This window comes from Triturus cristatus, chromosome 4_1 (genome assembly GCF_964204655.1).
Source record: "Triturus cristatus chromosome 4_1, aTriCri1.1, whole genome shotgun sequence".
NCBI lineage: Eukaryota > Metazoa > Chordata > Amphibia > Caudata > Salamandridae > Triturus > Triturus cristatus.
In genome coordinates this window covers 418,753,670-418,776,948 of record NC_140585.1, presented here as the reverse complement: position 1 = coordinate 418,776,948, position 23,279 = coordinate 418,753,670, and the positions used below count along the sequence as shown (strand labels likewise).

Here is a 23,279-nt window from a genome sequence, read left to right as displayed (position 1 = left end):
CCCAAGTATATAAAGAACCCATTGAGGTTTTTGAAAAAGGAGTTCAGAAAGAATTTAAGAAATTGGCAAAACCTAAAATACATTTCCATAGTAACCTCACCAGAAACAACAGACAGCAATTAAGGAATTACAGGACAACAAGTTATTGGTAATCAAAAAATCAGATAGGGGGTGGGGGGGACGTAGCTGCATAGCCTCTTATAATGTATCTGGAGGAAGGAAGAAGACAACTTAATGACACAAAGTTATGTAAAAAGTAATAGGCAATGTTACGAAATAAGTAATGATGTGTATAAGAATAATGTGGTCAAATGTAAAAATGAGAACGTGATATCAAATGATGAATACAAGTATTTGTATTGTGAACATCCAAGATTGTCTGCGATGTATTTACTGCCTAAAGTCCACAAAGAAATGTATTCCACATGGACGACCTATTGTATCTTCAATAGGGAGCATGTTTGAAAACACCTCAAAATACATTGCTCACTTCTTAAGACCATACGTACAAGCATTACCTTCGTATGTACAAGATACGGGGCATTTTCTGAGAAAGATAGAAAATATAACCTGGGAACAAGATATGCTATTACTAACATTAGATGTAAATAGCCTTTACACATGTATACCCCATGAATTGGGCTTAGAAGCCTGTAGATACTATCTAAAAGGTTGGCCTGTCTGTTACCTCATGCATACAGAAATGCTACTGAACAGGATGTCTATTTGCCTGAAAAACTATTTTTTCATTTTTGATCATGTGATCTACTGTCAGGCCCGGGGAACGGCGATGGGAACCTGCTTCACCCCCAGCTATGCGGGTCTGTACCTAGGCTGGTGGGAGGAGCAGGTGGCAAAGAACATCGAAGCTTTTAACCATAAAGTCGTCCCATGGGCCAGATACATTGATGACATATTCTGTATTTGGAGAGGGGAGGAAAGGGACGCAATTAAATGTGTGGATTTCCCGAAGGACAACAGTTTAAACCTTAAGTTTACCTGCTCATTGAATAAGAATACTATTGAATTCTTAGACGTAGAGGTAGAAGTGAAGGGAAATCGGCTGGAAAGCAAGCTATTTCGAAAAGGCACGGCTGGAAACAGCATATTATATGCCGAAAGCGGTCATCCTACCAATCTTATAAACAGTATACCCTATGGGGTATTGCTAAGGGCACGACGCAATTGTAGTTCAGAGAACGCATTTGAAGAAGAAATTAATACTATGAGAAGTAGAGTTGAAGAAAGAAGATTACCAAAAAGTAATTAAGAAAGCCTGTGATAAGGTAAAAAAAGTTGAGAGGAATTACTTACAATTAAAGATGATGTCCATAAGATTCATCACTTCTTTTAGCAATCAGGCAGGAGAAGTGCGAAAATGTTTGAAGAGATTTTGGAATGTACTAAGCACGGATGAAACCATGGCGAAGTGTATGGATAGTAATCCTAAAATTACATTTCGCAGATGCCCAGCATTGAAAGATATGTTGTGCAAAAGTATTTTACCCCCTGAGAAGGACACATGATTAAATATTCAAGGGTTTTACAGGTGCACGTCATGCAAGACATGTAGGAATAGCACAAATTGCAAACAGATACTACTTTCAAAATCTTTGAAAGCATTTATTATCACAAAACACCTAAATTGCAAATCCGATTTGTGTGTGTATGCCCTAATATGTCCCTGCCAGTTGGACTATACTGGTAGTACCATCCACAAAGTTAAACGGCACCTTTTAGAACACATGTGGGCGATAACAAATGAAGATAAGCAATATCCCATTGCCCAGGCATTTTAAAGAATGTCATAATAAAGATGTAAGTTTGCTTAGATACTGTGCCCTTGATAGAATTCCCATTTCAGAGAGAGGTGGAAATAGGATTCAAGAGTTACGACGATTAGAATCACGAATGATTATAAAATACGAAACTATGTATCCTGAGGGCATTAACAAAGACGAGGAGCTATCAGTACATCTCGTCTGAGATGTATTAGAACCATGACTTACTGATGTATGATATATGAAAACTCGCAAGATTGCCTCTTGTAAATGATGTTTGTGTTTTTAAATTAGGTATGAGACCATCTGTTGATTAGTGCACTTGGTTTTATTTATTTTTTAGGAGACGGAGCTTATGCCTTGTTGTGGAGAAATGCAGAATATGCTACCAGTGACTGTGTTATTTCATGAATTGAAGACATGCATGTTTAAATTGGATATTAGCCCACTGGGGCAGAATTGAAATGAGCAGAATGTAACATTGTAATATTTTAATGTGCAAAACAACCTACTGGGGTAGAATTGTTTTAAATTTACTTATGAAAATGTATTTGGTTCCTAGGAAGCAATTTACTAGAGAAAATGACGTGATTCTGTCAAGTAATGTGACAAATACAAATGCTCATGTACATTTATACTGAAAAGCATGAAATTTGTAGTATGAAATTACCGTTACAAAATGGATGCTGCTGCAATCATGCATTTGAGGCAGCGAATTAGTCCTTTGTTAGTATTGATTACACTGTGGTGCACTATATCACATGGTAAACGTGAACCGCTGACCCGTGACAAAGGAACGGCTGTTCCGAAACGCGTCGGGCGGTGTTTGCCATTGCTTTTTTAATTGAATAAAGCACGCTGAAGAAAAAGACTTTGGGCTCGGCACAATCTTTTATTGGAGGACTGATTGTGGTTAAAATTGAAGGGTCGCGACCTTGCCGGCAGCCCGCCACCATTGGACGGCAGAGGAAATACGCGAAAAACGATTTATACACACACACACACAGGCATGTATGCATACATACATGTATGTATGTATACATACATAAATGTATTTCGCCAAATGTTATTCCAAAGGAAAGAAGGATCCACACGAGCCCGCTCGATCAGTGTAGCAGTTTAATTCAGTCAGGCAGAAAAGGACGACGCGTTTCGACCACGTCCGTGGTCTTGGTCACCAATTTATACACACATGCATGTATACATACACATATACATACACGTAATTAGCTAGCTTGCAGCCTTCAAAAGCAAAAAGACACTAACCTTTTATGGAGGCAGCACCACCAATTTTCCATCATGCGCTAGTGTCAGTTAATTCAGTTCTTTTCTGGCTCATGTTCTGAGGGTTCCAGAGGACGTAGCGTTCTCTTATGTTTTTTTTGTTTGTTTTTTTAAATAGTCATTTCAAAGTAACTTGTGTAGGTTTTCACTCGACATAATTAGGGGCTAGTGTTTGTGAGGCATTTTGGAAAATGTTGGTCAATGTTTTATCCAACCACAAGGCACTTCACAAACTCAATAAGGACGCCATGAATACAACTAGGGTTTTTACTGCTTAATGATTTAGTGAACCCAATCAGGAGGGAGCGGATTGCATTGCTCTGTTAGGTTAGGTACTTGCACCATGTATTCAGGGCTACAGCATGCAAGGGTAAGTCAAAATGGAATACATACACCTGAAATGTTAATTTTCCAAAATTGCCGCTATAAAATGTATTTTGAGCTCAAAAGGTGAAGCAAACAGAGGCGCAGAACTGAAAACACCACAATATCGACAATTTGGGGAGGCAGGAGAGAATTTATTGATAATTACAGACTGATATTGGTAATGCTTTGGTATGCCTGTCAAATTGGACGAGACTAAAAATATATACAGTAATCTTCTGAGCTCACATAGCAGTATCAAATACACATGTTTTCTATCAAGAAAAAAAGATTTTAAATACTGAAAAAAAGAACATTGTATGTGTGCACAAAGTGAAAAAAAAGAAAAAAAAATACATTGAAATGAGCCTAAAATAGGAGCCCATAACTAGGTGTTCCATCACAACAGTCAAACATAAGCACTTATTTTAGTGACATGGATGTGTATACAAGTTGAAAAGCTTATGTCGTCAATGCTACGTTATAAGTCTTGTATTAGTGACCAACACAACTGCATATGCATCCCCAATGCGTATTCTAATTCAACGTAAACAGTAGGAGGGTTTTGCACACACTTCAGCAACATATGCTTAAGGACAAAAGGGGTTACCATACCAGAGCAACTACTTACCGACTACATGCCCACAAGAAAAGTCTGATGCTGCAAATCTGCAAAAGTAGTAAAAGAAGCAATCCTCTGCCCTCAACCGCCTCTCTTCACTAATAACTGCCCGCTTGCTCTTCATGCACACTTTGATACACATCAATGAACTGAGCTTTCAAAGGGACATGAAAACTAGAATTATGTCTGCTGAGTTAACTTACAATGTTCAGCATCACACTACACCTTTCCGATGTGAACTGTAAAGATCTCAATAATGTACTCGTTTATGATAATCCAAAAAGACAACTTACTAAAAAATAAGATGTGCTGCTTCAATTGGGAAGGATACAAATACTATAAGGAACCTAAATGATGCAAGTAACCCTATGGTAATGTTTGATATACAAGAAAACTAATGACATTTGTGGTATTCTACTTGGTATATTTGAGGAAGATCTCCCATAGAAGCATAATCTTAGTATTAAAATACACTCAGGAATTACGGTTATTGCCAGTCGTAAAAAATACGTGGTTGCAGGGGAAAAATACTCCAGTAGGTACAGGCCTAATTCCCGATGAAGTATTACAGGTGATCATGAGAACTGTCACATTTGCAGGGGAAAGCACACTCACCTGTCCAGTATTTTACTAGATTGCTGCTCGAGACAGAAAAATTAACAACACTCTCGTACTTCGGTATACAGCAAAAATAAGTCTTACATTTATTTAAAGGACTACATTGAAATTTTGGACATAGGTACAGCACATTTCTTAGCATCACTCAAAAAAGTAACACATTTAAGGCATCCATGATTAAAAAGATTCTGCAACTATAACTGATGGCCCATAACAGAAGAACGATGTAGTGAAACTGAGCAAAAATTATTATTTCGGCGAAACAGGATTTTTCAGTCTGTAGACAAAATAAAATTTAACACATCATACAGCCAAGGAAACACTTAAAACGACGACCCACATGATACAATTGCATAGATTTTCCCTTTGCAAATGGTGACAGAAGTCATGGAGGATTGTAGTTTGGACATCATCATATACATGGTACTACTGCAAAGAAGAACAAGGATAAAGACTCGGAAGGTCAGAGTAATTCTTGAAGGACTGCAGATGAACATTTACTGTGCATTGTAGTTCAAGTCCTGATTCTTCACCAAATGAGTTGCAACAAAACATTTCACCTGCACTTAAAGTCTGAACTGACATTAACTGTACCTTCATACGAATTAACTCATTAGCCTCTCCTGTGCTTGTATGGAGAAAGAAAATTACTCAACAGCTTGAACAAGGCTTCCGAGAAACAGGTCTTAAAACGTGTGGCTTTGTTCTAGTCCTAATCTTTGCAGATTAAAAGCCACAAGTACGACTGTTAACAGGTCAAATATGTCCGACAAGCTTTCAGTCAGACTTGTCTTTCTTTTTTCCTGTTAAAGGAACTTTACTTGAAACAGCGGATCCAACAGCCGACATGCCACCAGCAACTGCAGAAACACTTCCTTTAACAAGGCTCACTCCCATCGAAGGCACTGCTGTAACAGCAGTCTTGGTCACCTCATAGCTTTTTCCTCCAATCCAGGCTACACCGCCAATGGTAGCACCCACTGCCCCTTTGGTAACGCTGAAGATTCCACCAGTTACTCGAGAAAACATTCCAGGCTGCGGCTGTGGATGATCTTTCATGGTACCTGACGAATAAAAGAAAGCTCCAGTCAATGTAGGTTAAGACCAGTCTTTAAAGGACAGACAACGCATTCACCTGACATACTGTGAAAAAGCTGCTCTTAAAAACACAAAACCAAACATCATGCTAAGTAAACCAAAAGGTTTGTCAAAGAATGCTAAAATTAAGGTTGAAGTGTTTCTGGGTCGAACAAGGTAAACTTTGTCTGGCTTGTGAAGAACATCTTCATTTTGTATACCAGAAATACATATTTGTTGCTTTCAATATAAATAGTCAAGACAAGGCTACCGCTACATTAAAAAGGGCAAATTACTCTATAAACAATAGGAATACAAACACTGGGTAACTAGGTGAAGTACGTGAACAATGTATAAAAGTACACATGCTTAATATCAGAGAATGGACTGAGATTCAAACGTGGGTGGAATGCAGCGACAGTGAGCAGTTACGAAAAAATCTGAATGGTTAGAAATATTCTTTATTCGTCACAAAGGAGCTATGCATCAAATCAATACAAAGACTCTCAAATTAGCTAATATTCAGTTATTCTCATGTTTTACTGACATCGCACAAGCACAATACTTTCTACAGGGGTAACACTAAATATTTACTTTCAGATCCCTTATACAAACAATTCATGTTACAGCAAAGAAAGCACCATGGACAACATCCCCTCAGTGGAAACTACAAATTGGTATTTAGTGCTTTTGGGAAAAGCCTGGACATACTAATGTTTCCCTTCAGGCGATAGCAGTGAAACATCTAGATCAGGGGTCTCCAACCTTTTCTGTAATGAGAGCTATTTTCGGTTCAGTTCAGTGAAAATCTTTGTGAGCTACTGAAGGCTAAACAACTCCCGCATTTTTACCAGACACCCCCACACCCAGTTTCATTGACTTGAAGCCTTTTGTCCATAGAGCCAAATAATATTTTAACAAAATACTTTGGTTAGAGGCACAGTGACAGGGCTGCAATGTGAGTTAGTAAGAGCATTGTCTTTGGGAATGTATGAACATGTGAGCGTATGAATGGGATGTATGTGCATCTGGGAGCCTGTGCTGTATGTACATGCGTTATGCGAACAGTAGTTCTGCCACATCAATACTTTTCATTTTATATCCCCCAAGGGTGGGACTACCAACAATGATTTAGTTACGCATAACACTGGTAATGTAAACAAAAAGAATCAACTTGAAAGACGTTAATATATTTGAAAAAAAAACATTTATTTTTAGATAATGACATAAAAGGACCCATATCGAACCTACACAACAAACATAGGTGATTATGTACAATTGTGACATAAAAGTGGATACACAGTGACTGTACACAATTCAACAATCTAAAGTTTACACAGAAAACCGTACATGGAACATCAATTTTTCATTTCATAGCATTGTATAAAGTGTAACAGAAACCCTAGCAAGAACTCCTTTATTCTATGGGTCTGGTTGGGCAACAACGCTTAATTATGAACGACGTTTCGACCCCTAAAAGCGTGTGTATCACTGACCTCACGGTAGGGTCTTCAACAGGACTAACAGTCGTGTATGGCCTTTTACAGAGACTGATGAAGTTCAATTCATTTGACAGCTTACAACCTTCACAGTCAAGCGCAGGATTTAAATGATCCAGAGCCCGCCGGGCTAACCATGACTTTAAAAAAGTTAGAGGTGAAGATATCTTCCTCTGGAGAGCCTGGTGTCTCAACAATTCAAAAGCATAGTCTTTCAAATTGAAGTATCAGGGGCACGCCTGCTCCCAACCGATCTACTGCGTCACGCGCTCAGAGAACGAAGATGGCGTCTTATGCCTACAAAGCTGCACACATCTTATATCAAACAGACCAGGTCAGTGCCAATGTCTGTATTTACCCGGCAATATCGAGGTTGAATTCCTTTGGATTCCCTGGCGTCTCGCGCTCCGAGTTCACTGTGAGAGCATGATGTATGTATTTGCAGCACAGAACATACGTTACATGAGCAACACAAACATACAATTTTTTTGTTGACAACATTTTTTATTGCAATTTGCACAACTTCTATATCGGACCGGCAGCACCTGTGACCCAGCAACACATAGTGGGATGCTTTTTCCTGATACAGTTTCATACTAAGTGACACTGGTCATGGTCCACAAATCCCTTACTGATGCTACTTTAAACAGGCATGGAAAAAATAAAAACGCCTCCCTCCCTCCATTCCCAACATTAAACTAAATAGGTGCAAAGAAAATAGTAAATAACAGGGTGAGGTACTCAGTCAGAATATCGGAGGCTGACTAGTGTTAACTATAGGTGTGCGCACTTGGGGCGCAACTTGAGGACAGAGGCAAGTTCCAGACATCTCATTTGTTTCGGTGGAAAACAGTTAGATTTACAAAAGGTGTAGTGCCCTTGTCCTAAACGGTCATGCCAACAGCGGTAGGCCCCTCGTGAGATAACAGGCTAGGCCCCCCCCCCCGGTATATTAAAAGTTTTTAAAGTCATACCCAAAGATGTCACTCAACCGCTCCATAGCGAGTGCTAGCCAGAGACGGGTGTGATACTGGGTGATGGACGGTGCCCCAGGCTTCGTCCAGGCTACCGACACATCCATTTTACCTACCCAGACATAACCACATAAAACCTTTATCCGCCTTTGTCTGGTACTTTAAGGACAGAGCCACAGATTCCCTATGAACCGTTATGTTCATGGAAAGAGAGTGGGCCACTATGGAACAATACCCAGTGGGTATAAAAAGCCCTCACTCGCCAACCTGGTTGGTGACATGCTTCATCATTGGGCTTCCACTGGGACGACCGAATGTCATCCCAGTGTGCTGCGACGCCAGGTTACTGCGGAGCGGGGTTTGTTGTGTGGGGAAAGTGAATTTAAAATATCCAATTGAGTCAAAAAGAAACTTTAATGATTTTGCTTAATTGGAAAGGAGTAAAAAGGAGTGAGGGTCAAAAAAATAAAAGACCTGGTTCACTCCGTGGCGGTCAACATGTTTCTGCCTCTAAGAGTGTTAATCGGGCATTCTTCAGGACCAGAGTGGGATGTGCGGAGCCCCGGTGGTGTGAACACACTAAGGTCCACCCTACCGTGGGCTGCTATGTGAAAATCAAAAAAACACTAAATAGTGTAAACTCCGCCAGATAATGTAATTAATTATGGGGAGAGGAACGAGTTTACTCTGACAATACAAAGAGACAAACAAACAAAGACAAAACATAAAGAGAGATATCAATGTTTGTCGCAAAATCGTGCTCTACAAATCAGGAGTTAGGAACTGTTGTGCTCGAAGGACAAATGAGTGCCTCTAGATCTACCTCAGGTGCCAAAATGTGAGAAGCTGTGCACCTAGGTATAATCAAATATCGGTGTAGAATAACAGAACGTTATCCTGTCAAAAGTGACTAATAGTCAAATCTCGGAACGCACGTGAAATGTAACGGTGACACTCAAATGCGGAGACATAGGGCTAGGGACTGAATCAACTGCCCGCGATGCTCAGTATGCACAAATAAGGGAATGAATCTTACAGAGAGGCCAGTCCGTTAAATGCCTCATGGATCCCGGGAGGCGGGTGGGAGCAAATTGGCACACCCTGCATCAGGAAGAAATGAAAAGAAAACGGAGTTCGTGTGAATGTCACGAACGGAGGAGAAAGCGAAGGCTCGCTTACCTTGTTGGGCGAGGAGCGGATAATGGTACTTACGCCCTTGCTGCTCTACACCCGTGAAAAGCCTACACAGCCTCTTGCTGCCGGGTCCGGATGGTAGTGATCCGGGTCCGGATGGTAGTGATCCGGGGCCGGAGGTGTGTATATAAAGGCCACTCGGCGCGTCCCTGGTCAGGCTCTCTAAGAGAGCTTCTACCTGATTGGGTAGGAAGCTCTTGCTCCTATGCTGATTGGCCAAGAGAGATCCAATCGGAGCAACGGTGAGAAAGAAGAGGTTGTTCGTTGCGCTTGGCAACGCGTAACAACGAAGGAGGAAAGAAAAGGGTTTGTACAAAACTTTAATGGCAGGTAACACTGGGAGCGCTAAACAAACCAACACAGAGCACACGTGGAGTGTGCATCGGAGCCTGGAGGAATTACCCGGTCCCAAATGGGTGGATGAAGAGTATCGAGTGTACTGTACTGCTCGAAGGGACTATGAGGCAGACTCGCGCACTTGGTCAAGGAGACCTTGCCTGTCTGAGGTTAGGGCATGGATAGACGAACGTGTCAACATGGCTGGGAAAATGACAAAATTCGGACATCGCTGCCGGGGTGGCAGGAGTTCCTAATGTACACAAAATTTATCGTTATAGCAGGAAAGATGAAATACACCAAACGACTAATTAGAGTCAGAATAGTAGTGGTATCAGGGGTTTCTAATGAAAATAGTGATCATCATATAGGCTGAGAGTGTTCAAAGGATATTGGCCCAAGGGACATTATCATTCAACCCATGGAGGTTAGTCCCCAAACGGTAGACCCATCTCTGCTCCCTTTCAAAAAGTACTTTAGGGATGTTTCTACCACTTGAGATCTCTTCTATGACCGTCCACTTAAGGTCGTTGGTTGTGTGGTTGACGGATAGAAAGTGTTCACTCATTTTGGTAGTTGCGCGTTTGCACCTGACGTTACTCCGGTGTTCGCATATCCGGAGTCTGACCTTCCTCGTCGTCATCCCTACGTATCGTAAACCGCAGGGGCATGTAATGAGGTAAACCACATTCGGAGTGTTACAATTCGTGTGGCCTCTTTGGGTCCAGATCTTGTTAGGTTCAAGGTTGAGGGTTTTGGTATGTGAGGTCAGATGGCATACACTGCAGTCAGAACAAGGAAAATGCCCAGTGATCTTGGGGAGGCCCCAAGCTTCCGTTATAGATCTTTGTGGGGTCTCTCGTGGCATCAGTGGTCGTGTATGTACCAGATTGTTGCGGAGGCTTTGTGCGCGTTTGAATGAAAAGAGCGGTTTTTCCCAGTTGCGATTAGCGCTGTTGATTATACCCCAATGTTTATTGATAGTTTTTTTCAGTTTGTTTGAAAGGGTACAATAGGTGGTGACACAAGTAAGTGGGATAGACGCAGTATCCTTTGGGTAGTCAGTTAAGAGTACATCCCTTGGTTGATTCCTCGCACGTTTGTAACTTCTGGAGAGGAGGGGGGAGGGGTACCCTCTCGTTTTCAGTTTGGTTGTTAAATCATGAGATTGGCTCTTGAAATCGCTCAGGGTGGTGCAATTTCGTCGTAGGCGGAGGTATTGTCCGTAGGGTAAATTTTCCCTCAGGGTGCGTGGGTGGAAACTGGTAAACTCGAGGAGATTGTTCCTCGAGGTTGGCTTGTAATAGGTCCTGGTTTGAAAGGACCCTCGTATCTTAGTTATCACCACATCAAGAAATACAACCTCAGATTCGTCAAATGTATGTGTGAAATTCAGGTGCGGGTTCAGAGTGTTGATCCATGTGAGGAAAGACTGGAGGGTGTTATTACCTTGCCAGATCAGAAGCACATCGTCTATATATCGCTTCCATAAGGCTATGGAAGAGCGATATGGGTTAGAGGTCGAGAGGATGAACTTCTGTTCAAAAGCATAGACGTACAGTCCAGCTACACTGGGAGCAAAGGTACTCCCCATGGAAGTACCTGTGGTTTGGAGATATAATTGTCCCTGGAACTCAAAGAAGTTTCTCTTCAAGGCCAAGGAAGCACATTGAATCACAAACTCTTTAGTGGTTCTGTATTCCCAGGGAGTGGAATCAAGTGATTCTTCCAGGACCCTGATGGTTTCGTCCTGGGGAATGCTCGTATACAAGCTTTCTATGTCCAATGTTGCCAGTATAGTGTGTTCTGAGCACGTGGTGTTACTGAGTAGTTTTAGAAGGTCCTTAGTATCCTTGAGGTAGGTGGTAGATTTTTGGACCAAGGGTTTCAGGAAGTGGTCACAGAACCGGGATAGGGGTTCCAAGAGAGAGTCAATCCCCGAGACTATGGGGCGTCCAGGTGGGGGGACTCTCTCTTTATGGATCTTGGGAAGTGTGTAGAAATAAGGGATCTTACCCGGGCCTTCAGTAAGGAAACGCGCTTCAACCCTGTGACCACTTCCTGAAACCCTTGGTCCAAAAATCTACCACCTACCTCAAGGATACTAAGGACCTTCTAAAACTACTCAGTAACACCACGTGCTCAGAACACACTATACTGGCAACATTGGACATAGAAAGCTTGTATACGAGCATTCCCCAGGACGAAACCATCAGGGTCCTGGAAGAATCACTTGATTCCACTCCCTGGGAATACAGAACCACTAAAGAGTTCGTGATTCAATGTGCTTCCTTGGCCTTGAAGAGAAACTTCTTTGAGTTCCAGGGACAATTATATCTCCAAACCACAGGTACTTCCATGGGGAGTACCTTTGCTCCCAGTGTAGCTGGACTGTACGTCTATGCTTTTGAACAGAAGTTCATCCTCTCGACCTCTAACCCATATCGCTCTTCCATAGCCTTATGGAAGCGATATATAGACGATGTGCTTCTGATCTGGCAAGGTAATAACAACACCCTCCAGTCTTTCCTCACATGGATCAACACTCTGAACCCGCACCTGAATTTCACACATACATTTGACGAATCTGAGGTTGTATTTCTTGATGTGGTGATAACTAAGATACGAGGGTCCTTTCAAACCAGGACCTATTACAAGCCAACCTCGAGGAACAATCTCCTCGAGTTTACCAGTTTCCACCCACGCACCCTGAGGGAAAATTTACCCTACGGACAATACCTCCGCCTACGACGAAATTGCACCACCCTGAGCGATTTCAAGAGCCAATCTCATGATTTAACAACCAAACTGAAAACGAGAGGGTACCCCTTCCCCCTCCTCTCCAGAAGTTACAAACGTGCGAGGAATCAACCAAGGGATGTACTCTTAACTGACTACCCAAAGGATACTGCGTCTATCCCACTTACTTGTGTCACCACCTATTGTACCCTTTCAAACAAACTGAAAAAAACTATCAATAAACATTGGGGTATAATCAACAGCGCTAATCGCAACTGGGAAAAACCGCTCTTTTCATTCAAACGCGCACAAAGCCTCCGCAACAATCTGGTACATACACGACCACTGATGCCACGAGAGACCCCACAAAGATCTATAACGGAAGCTTGGGGCCTCCCCAAGATCACTGGGCATTTTCCTTGTTCTGACTGCAGTGTATGCCATCTGACCTCACATACCAAAACCCTCAACCTTGAACCTAACAAGATCTGGACCCAAAGAGGCCACACGAATTGTAACACTCCGAATGTGGTTTACCTCATTACATGCCCCTGCGGTTTACGATACGTAGGGATGACGACGAGGAAGGTCAGACTCCGGATATGCGAACACCGGAGTAACGTCAGGTGCAAACGCGCAACTACCAAAATGAGTGAACACTTTCTATCCGTCAACCACACAACCAACGACCTTAAGTGGACGGTCATAGAAGAGATCTCAAGTGGTAGAAACATCCCTAAAGTACTTTTTGAAAGGGAGCAGAGATGGGTCTACCGTTTGGGGACTAACCTCCATGGGTTGAATGATAATGTCCCTTGGGCCAATATCCTTTGAACACTCTCAGCCTATATGATGATCACTATTTTCATTAGAAACCCCTGATACCACTACTATTCTGACTAATTAGTCGTTTGGTGTATTTCATCTTTCCTGCTAGAACGATAAATTTTGTGTACATTAGGAACTCCTGCCACCCCGGCAGCGATGTCCGAATTTTGTCATTTTCCCAGCCATGTTGACACATTCGTCTATCCATGCCCTAACCTCAGACAGGCAAGGTCTCCTTGACCAAGTGCGCGAGTCTGCCTCATAGTCCCTTCGAGCAGTACCGTACACTCGATACTCTTCATCCACCCATTTGGGACCGGGTAATTCCTCCAGGCTCCGATGCACACTCCACGTGTGCTCTGTGTTGGTTTGTTTAGCGCTCCCAGTGTTACCTGCCATTAAAGTTTTGTACAAACCCTTTTCTTTCCTCCTTCGTTGTTACGCGTTGCCAAGCGCAACGAACAACCTCTTCTTTCTCACCGTTGCTCCGATTGGATCTCTCTTGGCCAATCAGCATAGGAGCAAGAGCTTCCTACCCAATCAGGTAGAAGCTCTCTTAGAGAGCCTGACCAGGGACGCGCCAAGTGGCCTTTATATACACACCTCCGGCCCCGGATCACTACCATCCGGACCCGGCAGCAAGAGGCTGTGTAGGCTTTTCACGGGTGTAGAGCAGCAAGGGCGTAAGTACCATTATCCGCTCCTCGCCCAACAAGGTAAGCAAGCCTTCGCTTTCTCCTCCGTTCGTGACATTCACACGAACTCCGTTTTCTTTTCATTTCTTCCTGATGCAGGGTGTGCCAATTTGCTCCCACCCCCCTCCCGGGATCCATGAGGCATTTAACGGACTGGCCTCTCTGTAAGATTCATTCCCTTATTTGTGCATACTGAGCATCGCGGGCAGTTGATTCAGTCCCTAGCCCTATTTCTCCGCATTTGAGTGTCACCGTTACATTCACGTGCGTTCCGAGATTTGACTATTAGTCACTTTTGACAGGATAACGTTCTGTTATTCTACACCGATATTTGATTATACCTAGGTGCACAGCTTCTCACATTTTGGCACCTGAGGTAGATCTAGAGGCACTCATTTGTCCTTCGAGCACAACAGTTCCTAACTCCTGATTTGTAGAGCACGATTTTGCGACAAACATTGATATCTCTCTTTATGTTTTGTCTTTCTGTTTGTTTGTCTCTTTGTATTGTCAGAGTAAACTCGTTCCTCTCCCCATAATTAATTACATTATCTGGCGGAGTTTACACTATTTAGTGTTTTTTTGATTTTCACATAGCAGCCCACGGTAGGGTGGACCTTAGTGTGTTCACACCACCGGGGCTCCGCACATTCCACTCTGGTCCTGAAGAATGCCCGATTAACACTCTTAGAGGCAGAAACATGTTGACCGCCACGGAGTGAACCAGGTCTTTTATTTTTTTGACCCTCACTCCTTTTTACTCCTTTCCAATTAAGCAAAATCATTAAAGTTTCTTTTTGACTCAATTGGATATTTTAAATTCACTTTCCCCACACAACAAACCCCGCTCCGCAGTAACCTGGCGTCGCAGCACACTGGGATGACATTCGGTCGTCCCAGTGGAAGCCCAATGATGAAGCATGTCACCAACCAGGTTGGCGAGTGAGGGCTTTTTATACCCACTGGGTATTGTTCCATAGTGGCCCACTCTCTTTCCATGAACATAACGGTTCATAGGGAATCTGTGGCTCTGTGCTCTTTTGATTACTGTATTGCATTAACTACAGTGCCCCTTGTTTTGAATTACTGTACACTGGCTTTGTTGATTCTGGATAATCTACTGAGGGGACTAGCCGTGTTGATCCCTTCCTCTCTTGTTGATTTTTGATGGTACTTTAAGGAGTCTGTCCTGTGCCCTAATAGCAAAAAGGATACTCCGGGTAGCCCAGAACAAAATTTATTTCGGATAAGGTTTATGATTAAAACGGGTGAATGTTCGGCCAGTCCCACCAAATAGGAGGAAGTCGCCCAATAGTCCACATCCCCTCCAGCATAGAGCTGATGTGTCTGGATAACATTCTTGCAACTTCGTGCGGTGTAAGTACTAGTCGTATAATATTTTGTAGTGTGCCTCTCTGAGATAAAGGGAATGGTTATGTTTGTGTATGTCCCTCCAGAGTGATTGACTTATGGTCTGAGATATCGTGACCCAGGATTCGTTCCCAGAAGGCCATATGTCGCGGTAGTGGGCGGGTGTTGTGCGTAGTAGCAGAGAATATAGGGAGGAGATAATGCCCATAGTACCTTGGGCCCTCTTCATGAAGGTTTCTAGTGGGGTGAGATATCTTGTACTAGCTTCTCTCATCTCTGGCTGCAGTGCCCAGTGTCGTAGTTGTGGGAAGTGAAAAATTCCTCTTTTGTTAAATTAAAGTCTCGCTGGCAGTGTTCAATGGTGAGAATGTCTGTATTATAGAATAGATGTGACAGAGTCAGACAGCCCCCTTCCCTCTAGGCATCAAAGGGTCTGGGGTGCAGTCCTGGTGGGAACGCTGAGTTATAGAGGATCAGGGTAAAAGGGGAGGGAAATTATGTCCAATGTGATTTCGTGGGCAATTCATCCCAAACCTTTAGGACTGTTCTAGTCAGAGTCCTAACATAAGCATTGGCGGGACTGTCTGTTTTGGGTTTCCACAAAAAGTCTCAAATGACTACCTGCGATTGCCGTGTCCATGTGTAGCCTGTGCTTGTCCTATTTCCTCCGTGAGCACTCTATAATGACCCTTCGCTGCACTGCCTTATAGTATAGATTAAAGGTCGGGAACCCAAGACCACCCTCCGTTCTGAGTCGTCGAAGAAACATAAAAGGCAGTGACGCCGGTTTATTTGGCCATATAAACTTATTGAGGATGGTTTTGAGTTTATCTAGAAATTCTGCCTCACGTTCAATAGGTAAACTTTGGAATAGGTGGGGAATCGAGGCAGTACTACCAATTTTATTGTGTGGATTCTACCAAACCAGGAAAGAGAGTGGGGCCCATCTCTTCAAGTCTAGAGTTTGTGCTTGTAACAAGGGTGGATAGTTGGCTTGGAATAATTGGGAGAGTTGGTGTCAATTTAATATCTAGGTATGAGGTTTTTCTTTGCCTATTGAAAGGGTGTGGAACGAGTGAGTACCCCCATCTTACCCTCCGGGAGGGTTAGATTTAAGATAAAAGATTTGGGGAGATTAATATGGAAACCTCCTACTTTTTCGAAGAGACATAGTTTTGGAGGGTCTACAGGGAACCCTGTGAGGGGGAGTTATAGATCGACTGCGAACAAGGACATTTTATGCTTTTCCCTACCAAAGGTTATCCCTTTGATCGCCTGATAGGCTCTAATCGCTGCTGCTAGGGGTTCGATACTCAGGGCGAAAAGAAGGCGAGAGAGCAGACACCCGGCTTGTCCCCCTTTCCAATCGGTATGGTTTCGCACTTGCGCCATTCACGAGGACTCTTGAGCTAGGGGCGTCGTAATTTGCTCGGATCACATCTATGAATGCATCCCTAAAGCCAAAGCTTTGCGAATATAAATTCCCAGTCGACCCGGTCAAACGCTTTTTCCACTTCTAGACCATGCAGAACTGCAGGTATTCTTTTAGTTGTTTTTTCGATGAGGTGGAGAACTCATCTAACGTTATCGTGCATCTGTTGCCCCTTTATGAACCCAGATTGGTCAGAATGAATCCCTCGGGCATTTGGTCTTCTAGGCGCGACACTATTATTTTTTAGTACATTTTGGTGTCCAAATTAAGAAGTGCTATAGGGCGGTAGGAGCTACACAGCTGTGGGTCTTTCCCAGCTTTGGGAATTACTATTGTAAGTGCTTCCCTCACTGGGGGCGTGACCTTCCCTACTGCAGCAATGTGATTAAATAATACTGTCATGTGTGGAGTCAGGTCCGAGCTAAATGCTTTGTAAAAACGTGCTGTCAGTCGGTCTGGACCTGGGGATTTAAAATGTTTTAGGGAGCCAATTGAAAGCTGAACCTCTTCCTCACTGATGGGTTCTGCCAACCTGTCCTGTTGTTTGGGAGTTAGTTTAGGAAGATCGAATTTGTCGAGATATCTTGTGTGAATGTGTGTGTGGGTGTATTCCGCCTTGTATAGGAAATGATAAAATTTCCCCGAAAACTTCCGCTTTTCGATGCTCTGCGGTTTCTAGCCTATGGAGTTCTGTATTTCACTGACAAACCTCGTCTCTCTTCATTCTGAGCAGTCGCGCTAGGTTTGTACACATCTCGTTACCTTGTGTGTATGTTTGTTTCAGCCTGAATAACGTCAGTTCGGCCCGGTTTGCATAGATTGCGTTTAATTTGCCCTAGGCTGCGGTAACTTTACACTGGAGGGTTAGACTGGGCACCTTCTTGTGTGCCTTTTAGGGGGCTTGGAACTCTGATTCTAAGGAGCGACGTTCCACGGCCCATTGCCTGTTTAATTCTGCTTTTACTGCTATACAATGTCCCCTTAGAACTGTTTTGAAAGCATCCCAGTCATTAGTAGGAGTTGTGTTTTGAGGGTGATTTAGTTGAAAGAATTCCTTTATGGTTTTGCGGGGGTCATCTCGCGCAAGTCCTTCTCGCAGTAGCGCCTGTGGGACAAACCAACGTGAATGTTTGTGGGAGTGTTTTCGCCATTCAAAGGAGCACGATACCTGTGCGTGGTCTGAGATGATAGATTTAATGTCGGCGGTGTGCATATCGCACTTTAGGGTCCTACCCATAAAAATGTAATCACATACCAAGAATATGTGATAAGAAAGTGACCCTGCACGAAGACCCAAGGAGCAACATACAGGGGTGAGGGGCAGAACGTTGGGAAAAACGCTGGATAAGACTCCAGGCCGTGTCGGGCCCAGGTCCAAGGGAGCACGGACAACAGGGTTGGGTCCACTCCACTGCGCCCCCCCTCCCTCTTCCTTTCTCCCCCCTCTGGCTGGTCAATACAGGCAACTCAGGAACTTGCGGGGAACGCATGGCCAAGGAAGCAACTGGTGGTGCCGACCCACTGGCAACATTGATGGTCATCAATTGGGCGGGGCTCTGCATCAGGCCTGCCATCCCCCTCTCCTCTTCACGGGCAAATGCAAAAGTGCAGTGGCCCTGTGCCAGAGCGCATGAAGTGCACTGACACCCCCCACCTGTGCGGGGGCTGGTACCAGGAGGCCTAGACACGAACTCAACAAGAGGCCTCCTCCCACACGCACAAGAACTGCTTGTCCCTCCTGGGACTGACAGTATGGGTTGTGAGTTGGAACCCTACATCGCTGACACGCCTGTGGTGTGCGCCCCAAGAAAATGAATCCAGGCTGGATCGGCTTATGCCTTCTGCCCTACAGCTAGCCATGGGTCGACTGTGGTCCACCAACCCGCAAACATCCACCCACGCGGACTCAAGAGGGGCCACAACAAGCACGGGCAACACAAAAAACAGAGCTCCAACATCAGTTGCTTTCAGCAAAAACCGATATGGTCTTGAACTCAGTGGAGAAGCTGGGTGCAACGACGGAACAAACTAGCTCCTCTTTAGAAGCAAAAATTGACAAAGTGGCCAGGGACTGCACGCAGATCACAGGAAGCTAGCAAACAGGGTAACGCCCACGAAACGGCAATCACAGAACTCCGCCCCGCCACCAGCTCAAACACAACTACAATGCTCAATCTTACAACCAGGATTCAGACTCTGGTGGAAAGGCAAGAGAATGCAGAAGCCCGGTCACTACGCAACAATGTACCAGTGGTGGGAATGTCGGAGAATGTGGATGGCCAAGACCCAGTGTCCTATGCAAAACAGTGAATACAGGATTTGCTACCTGAAGATGCTGAGATAGACGCTGTGATGAAGGAGACTGAAATTCCCAGGCATAACAGTAAGCAACGCCCACGTCATGTTCTTCACGGACTACACTGCACAGGTCCAAAGACGCAGAAGCTCCTTCCAGTCGGTGAAGAAACGTCTCCAGGAGCAGAGTATGCGTTACTCCCTCCTGTTCCCAGCCTAGCTTCGTGTAGTGGCAGAAGAATCCACACACTTCTTTGATTGTCCCACAGAAGCTTGTAAATGGCTGAGGAGCTAGGGCTAGCCTCAGGACATCCAGAACCCGGAGCCAATGAGAAGGTGCGATGAGACAAATAGCCGGAACCTAAAACAACAAAGCTATAATGCAGTCAACCACGCAGATCACACTCCCCAACCTGGAACAAATCATTACGGAGCGCTGGAGAGCCATACAGATCGCAGGTGCAATAGGCGACCAGCCTCACAGTTCAGACGCAGACACAGAGTCTATACAATCCATGAATGAAGAAGATTAGACCCATTTGTAGCCAGAGGGGCTAGATTCACCCAGCCTCCGCGAGGCAACACCGCAGACATCTGACATCATCTAATACACGCAACTACAGGGCGCACCCCCCTTAAATGTACCGTCAGCCCAGACGCAGCAAAACAGCCAGGCGGAGCCGCGCATCGCCTTGTGATCACAAATCTGCGCCACTATGCCACAACATCAGAGACGCATAAAGATCTTGCCGAAACCTGCTGTCCTCTGCAAGGGACTGTATCAGAGAGAAACCACAAGGGCGCAACAAAACCACCACCACCGCACAATATCAACCCCATCTTGAACTAAGGTTTTTTTTTTAAGCAGGATAGATCAACAACAAAGTTTGGGAGGACCCTCGTTGGGGTTCCTCTCCGATAATGTTCTTCAAGTTTTACTGTTTATTCCCTTTCACATCTCACGCAGTCCGCACTGAAGCACACACTACCTAGGGCTGACGCGTTTACACAATTCTATTACTAAGGGGTCAGCAAGCCAATGGCAAGCAGGGCACAGCGCCAGGACACACAACTGCAAATGGCACATACTAATGTAATTACATGGAACGTGAGTCATTCACACCCCAGTAAGGCGATACTCCATATATTCGTATCGGAGGCGCAGGGCCGCTATTGTAGCGTTACTACAGGAGATGTACATTACGCAGCTTGAGGCCACTAAACTCCGTAGACGTTGTGAGGGCAGGTGTTCAGTACCAATTTTTCCACACAAGCAAGAGGGTCGCTAATATGGATAAGGGCTTGAACTCCTTTTGTAGCAGACAAGGTGGCGACAGATCCGGGTGGCAGAAATGTCCTTGTAGGAGGCAGTCTAAATGGACAGTCTATTCTTATAGGGTCCATATATGCCCCAAATATAGAACAGCCAACCTTTCTATGCCACCTTACACGTACGCTTGCACCCTGGGCTGATATTCCTTGGCTGCTGGGAGGGGACTTTAATTCAGTGCTCGGCACTTTTTAGACCGCGAATAAAGGAATTGAAATCTACCTGCCAAATTGAGGTCGCGTTTAACTATGCAGTTATAAAATACTAATGAATGAAAAAATCCTTGATGTAATTATACTGTGCTTATGCACGACTACAATAAGAGTGCTGGATCATTTAGTTTCATAAGCTTAGCAAAACCGTCTAACTTTTTTTTTTTTTTATTTGGCCTATCAGACCGCTCTCACCATCTTTCAGATATCATTTCAAGAAAATGTATTCATAAATATATACCAAACCTATGGTGTACATGATATAAATATGTACAGTAGCTTCCGGTCAGCCCTCTTCATCCACTGAATGAATTAATTTATTCATGTTCGATTAATTAAATTAATTACATGTATAGACCATTACATAAAATAAAATCATTAATGTTACAGCCAGGGAAATAGTGATATTTTAAACGGGAGTGCAAATTAATTGGTACCACGTATATTAAAACATGGCTAAAATGATGGGCAGATGAGGTTTTAAGCACGGTTGGCTTTAGACCAACCAGATTCAAGGGTCAAGAATCAAAGTTTAAAGTGCGGTGTGCCTAGTGCAAAAACTCCTTGAGTGCCCTGCTGTTTGGGCCCCCACTGCACACAAACATCTTGGACCACTGGAGGTATACCTGGGCTGGATACCTGCGGCTGTGAAACCATCTGGGATGGTTCTCCCGGAGAAACCACTGCAGAAGCTGATGGTGTAGGCACAGCATGTACCACAGAAAAAGTCGAAGAAGGAGGAGTGGCTTGAGAAAACCTCTTCCTATAATCCTGCAACATGTCCTGGAGACCTGCCAGGAGGAAAGAAGGGACTGAAACCATCTTGTGGCCTGCGCCTTCCCGACGACGATAGGATTGCTGGTATGAGAAACTCATAAATGTATTCGCCCTCAGAATCAGTGTCTTGGCATTTTACCAATAATTGTGAGGGGCTATGGGCATAGCCAAAAGAATCCCGATCATCCCCGTAAGAGTCCTCTTCTTCCTCGAGGAACAGTGCGATAGGCAAGGGGGTAACCCTCCTTGGAGAAGTCATATCAGGTGTTATCCTCCTTAAGAAAATAGTGATCCTCTCCGTCGACGAAGATGTCGTCGACGGTGGCGATGGGGTTGTAAGAGAAACCATAGTCGGCGAGGTCGACTGAAAATGCACAGTCGACGGTTGAATCGTCGACGAAGAGATGGGCGTCGTCGACACTGCCGTCGACGAGACAGTCGACACTCTTGCAGTCGTCGTAGTTGCTCTCTTTGACGACAACATCGTCGCCGCTACGATCATTGACACACTCGTCGTTGTAACCGTCGTCGACGCTCCGATCGACACTGACTTCGATATGTGGTTAGAAGGTATCGTCGACGGTGCAACTTTTTTCACCTGGGATTTTCAAATTTTCCTCAAAGGAGTCTTCTGCAGAGTCGTCGACGATCTGGATTCTTTCTCTGACTTCTCAGATGTCAGAGAAGAGGGCTTTTTAAAAGCTTTAGCAGACTCCACCACTGCTGCAGCTGAAGATAGTCTTTCCCTCTCCTTTGCATCATGGTGAGGAGATTTGCTAGCACTCCGGCTCTCAGACTCACGGGGGTCTTTTTTGAGGCCTTAATAGGACGTTCTGAGGATGGTTAAGGGGAAGCCCTACCCCTTTTCACTGACCTTCTAGATGAGGTGCCAGATGAGGAGTCCTCACTGTCACTTGACAGTTTCCTTCCTAGACTTCAGCTTCTGGAGCCAAGTGAGGAGGCAACCCTCACGGTCCCGGAGGGTCTTTGTAGAGAAGGTGCAGCAGATCTTGCAGTCCGCTGCCTTGAGATCAGGTTACAGGCAATAAATGCAGTCCTTATGCCTGTCCTCCACATACAGCCTCTTCTTGCCACAGATGGAACAAGCCTTGAAAAGGGCTTTCTTCGCCTTGTCAGACATTTCCAGATGAAATACCATACAATTCTGAAGAAAAAAATGCTGAAAAAGTAGTCAACTAGAGTTGAAGTGAGCAGAGCTCAAAGGAGACCCCCTTAGCACAACGTGCGGTAGAAAATCTGAGGCTCTCTCAGGAAGGTTCAATGGGGTGAGGCTAATCTGATTGGCTGTTGCTTTACTTTGGTCTCTTTTGCAAAAAAGAGGTGGATATGCTACAAAAGGGAATGAGGCCTAGGCATTTTCTTTCTCTTTTGTACCTATTGCTATGTTATTTTGTTTACAGAGACTCCCATTCCGATGACGGGGAATGATACAAGCTATGGGAATCTATGAAAGTTCCAATACTAGAGTAACCCATCTTCCGCCTACCCTTCATGGCAAAGGTCACCGAGAAGACCGTCAACATCCAACTAACTAAATTAATTGAAGAAAACTTCATTCTCGACCCCTCCCAATCTGGATTCCGCAGCAACCACAGCACAGAGACTGCTCTACTCGCCGCCACAGATGACATATGCATGGTCCTCGACCAAGTCCACACCGCAGCCCTGATTCTACTCAACCTCTCTGCAGCCTTCGACACAGTTTCCCACCTCACACTCGCCCCAGACTCCATGACGCAGGCATAGAGGGAAACGCCCTCAACTGGCTCTGCTCCTTCCTCACCAGCAGAATGCAAAGAATCAGACTGCCACCCTTCCTCTACAAACCTGC

General features: G+C 44.4%; 1 protein-coding gene across 2 annotated transcripts in view; it reads right to left on the bottom strand.

Moving 5' to 3' along the window:
- Nucleotides 1-3,562: 3,562 nt before the first annotated feature.
- Nucleotides 3,563-23,279, bottom strand: part of TMEM263 (transmembrane protein 263) — a 122,468-nt gene continuing 102,751 nt past the window's right edge. For both annotated transcript variants that reach the window (XM_085652541.1, XM_085652542.1), the window contains one exon: nt 3,563-5,732. In XM_085652541.1, coding sequence (XP_085508667.1) covers nt 5,446-5,732 — 287 coding nt within the window. In that variant the 3' untranslated portion in view covers nt 3,563-5,445. The remainder of the gene's footprint in view (nt 5,733-23,279) is intronic.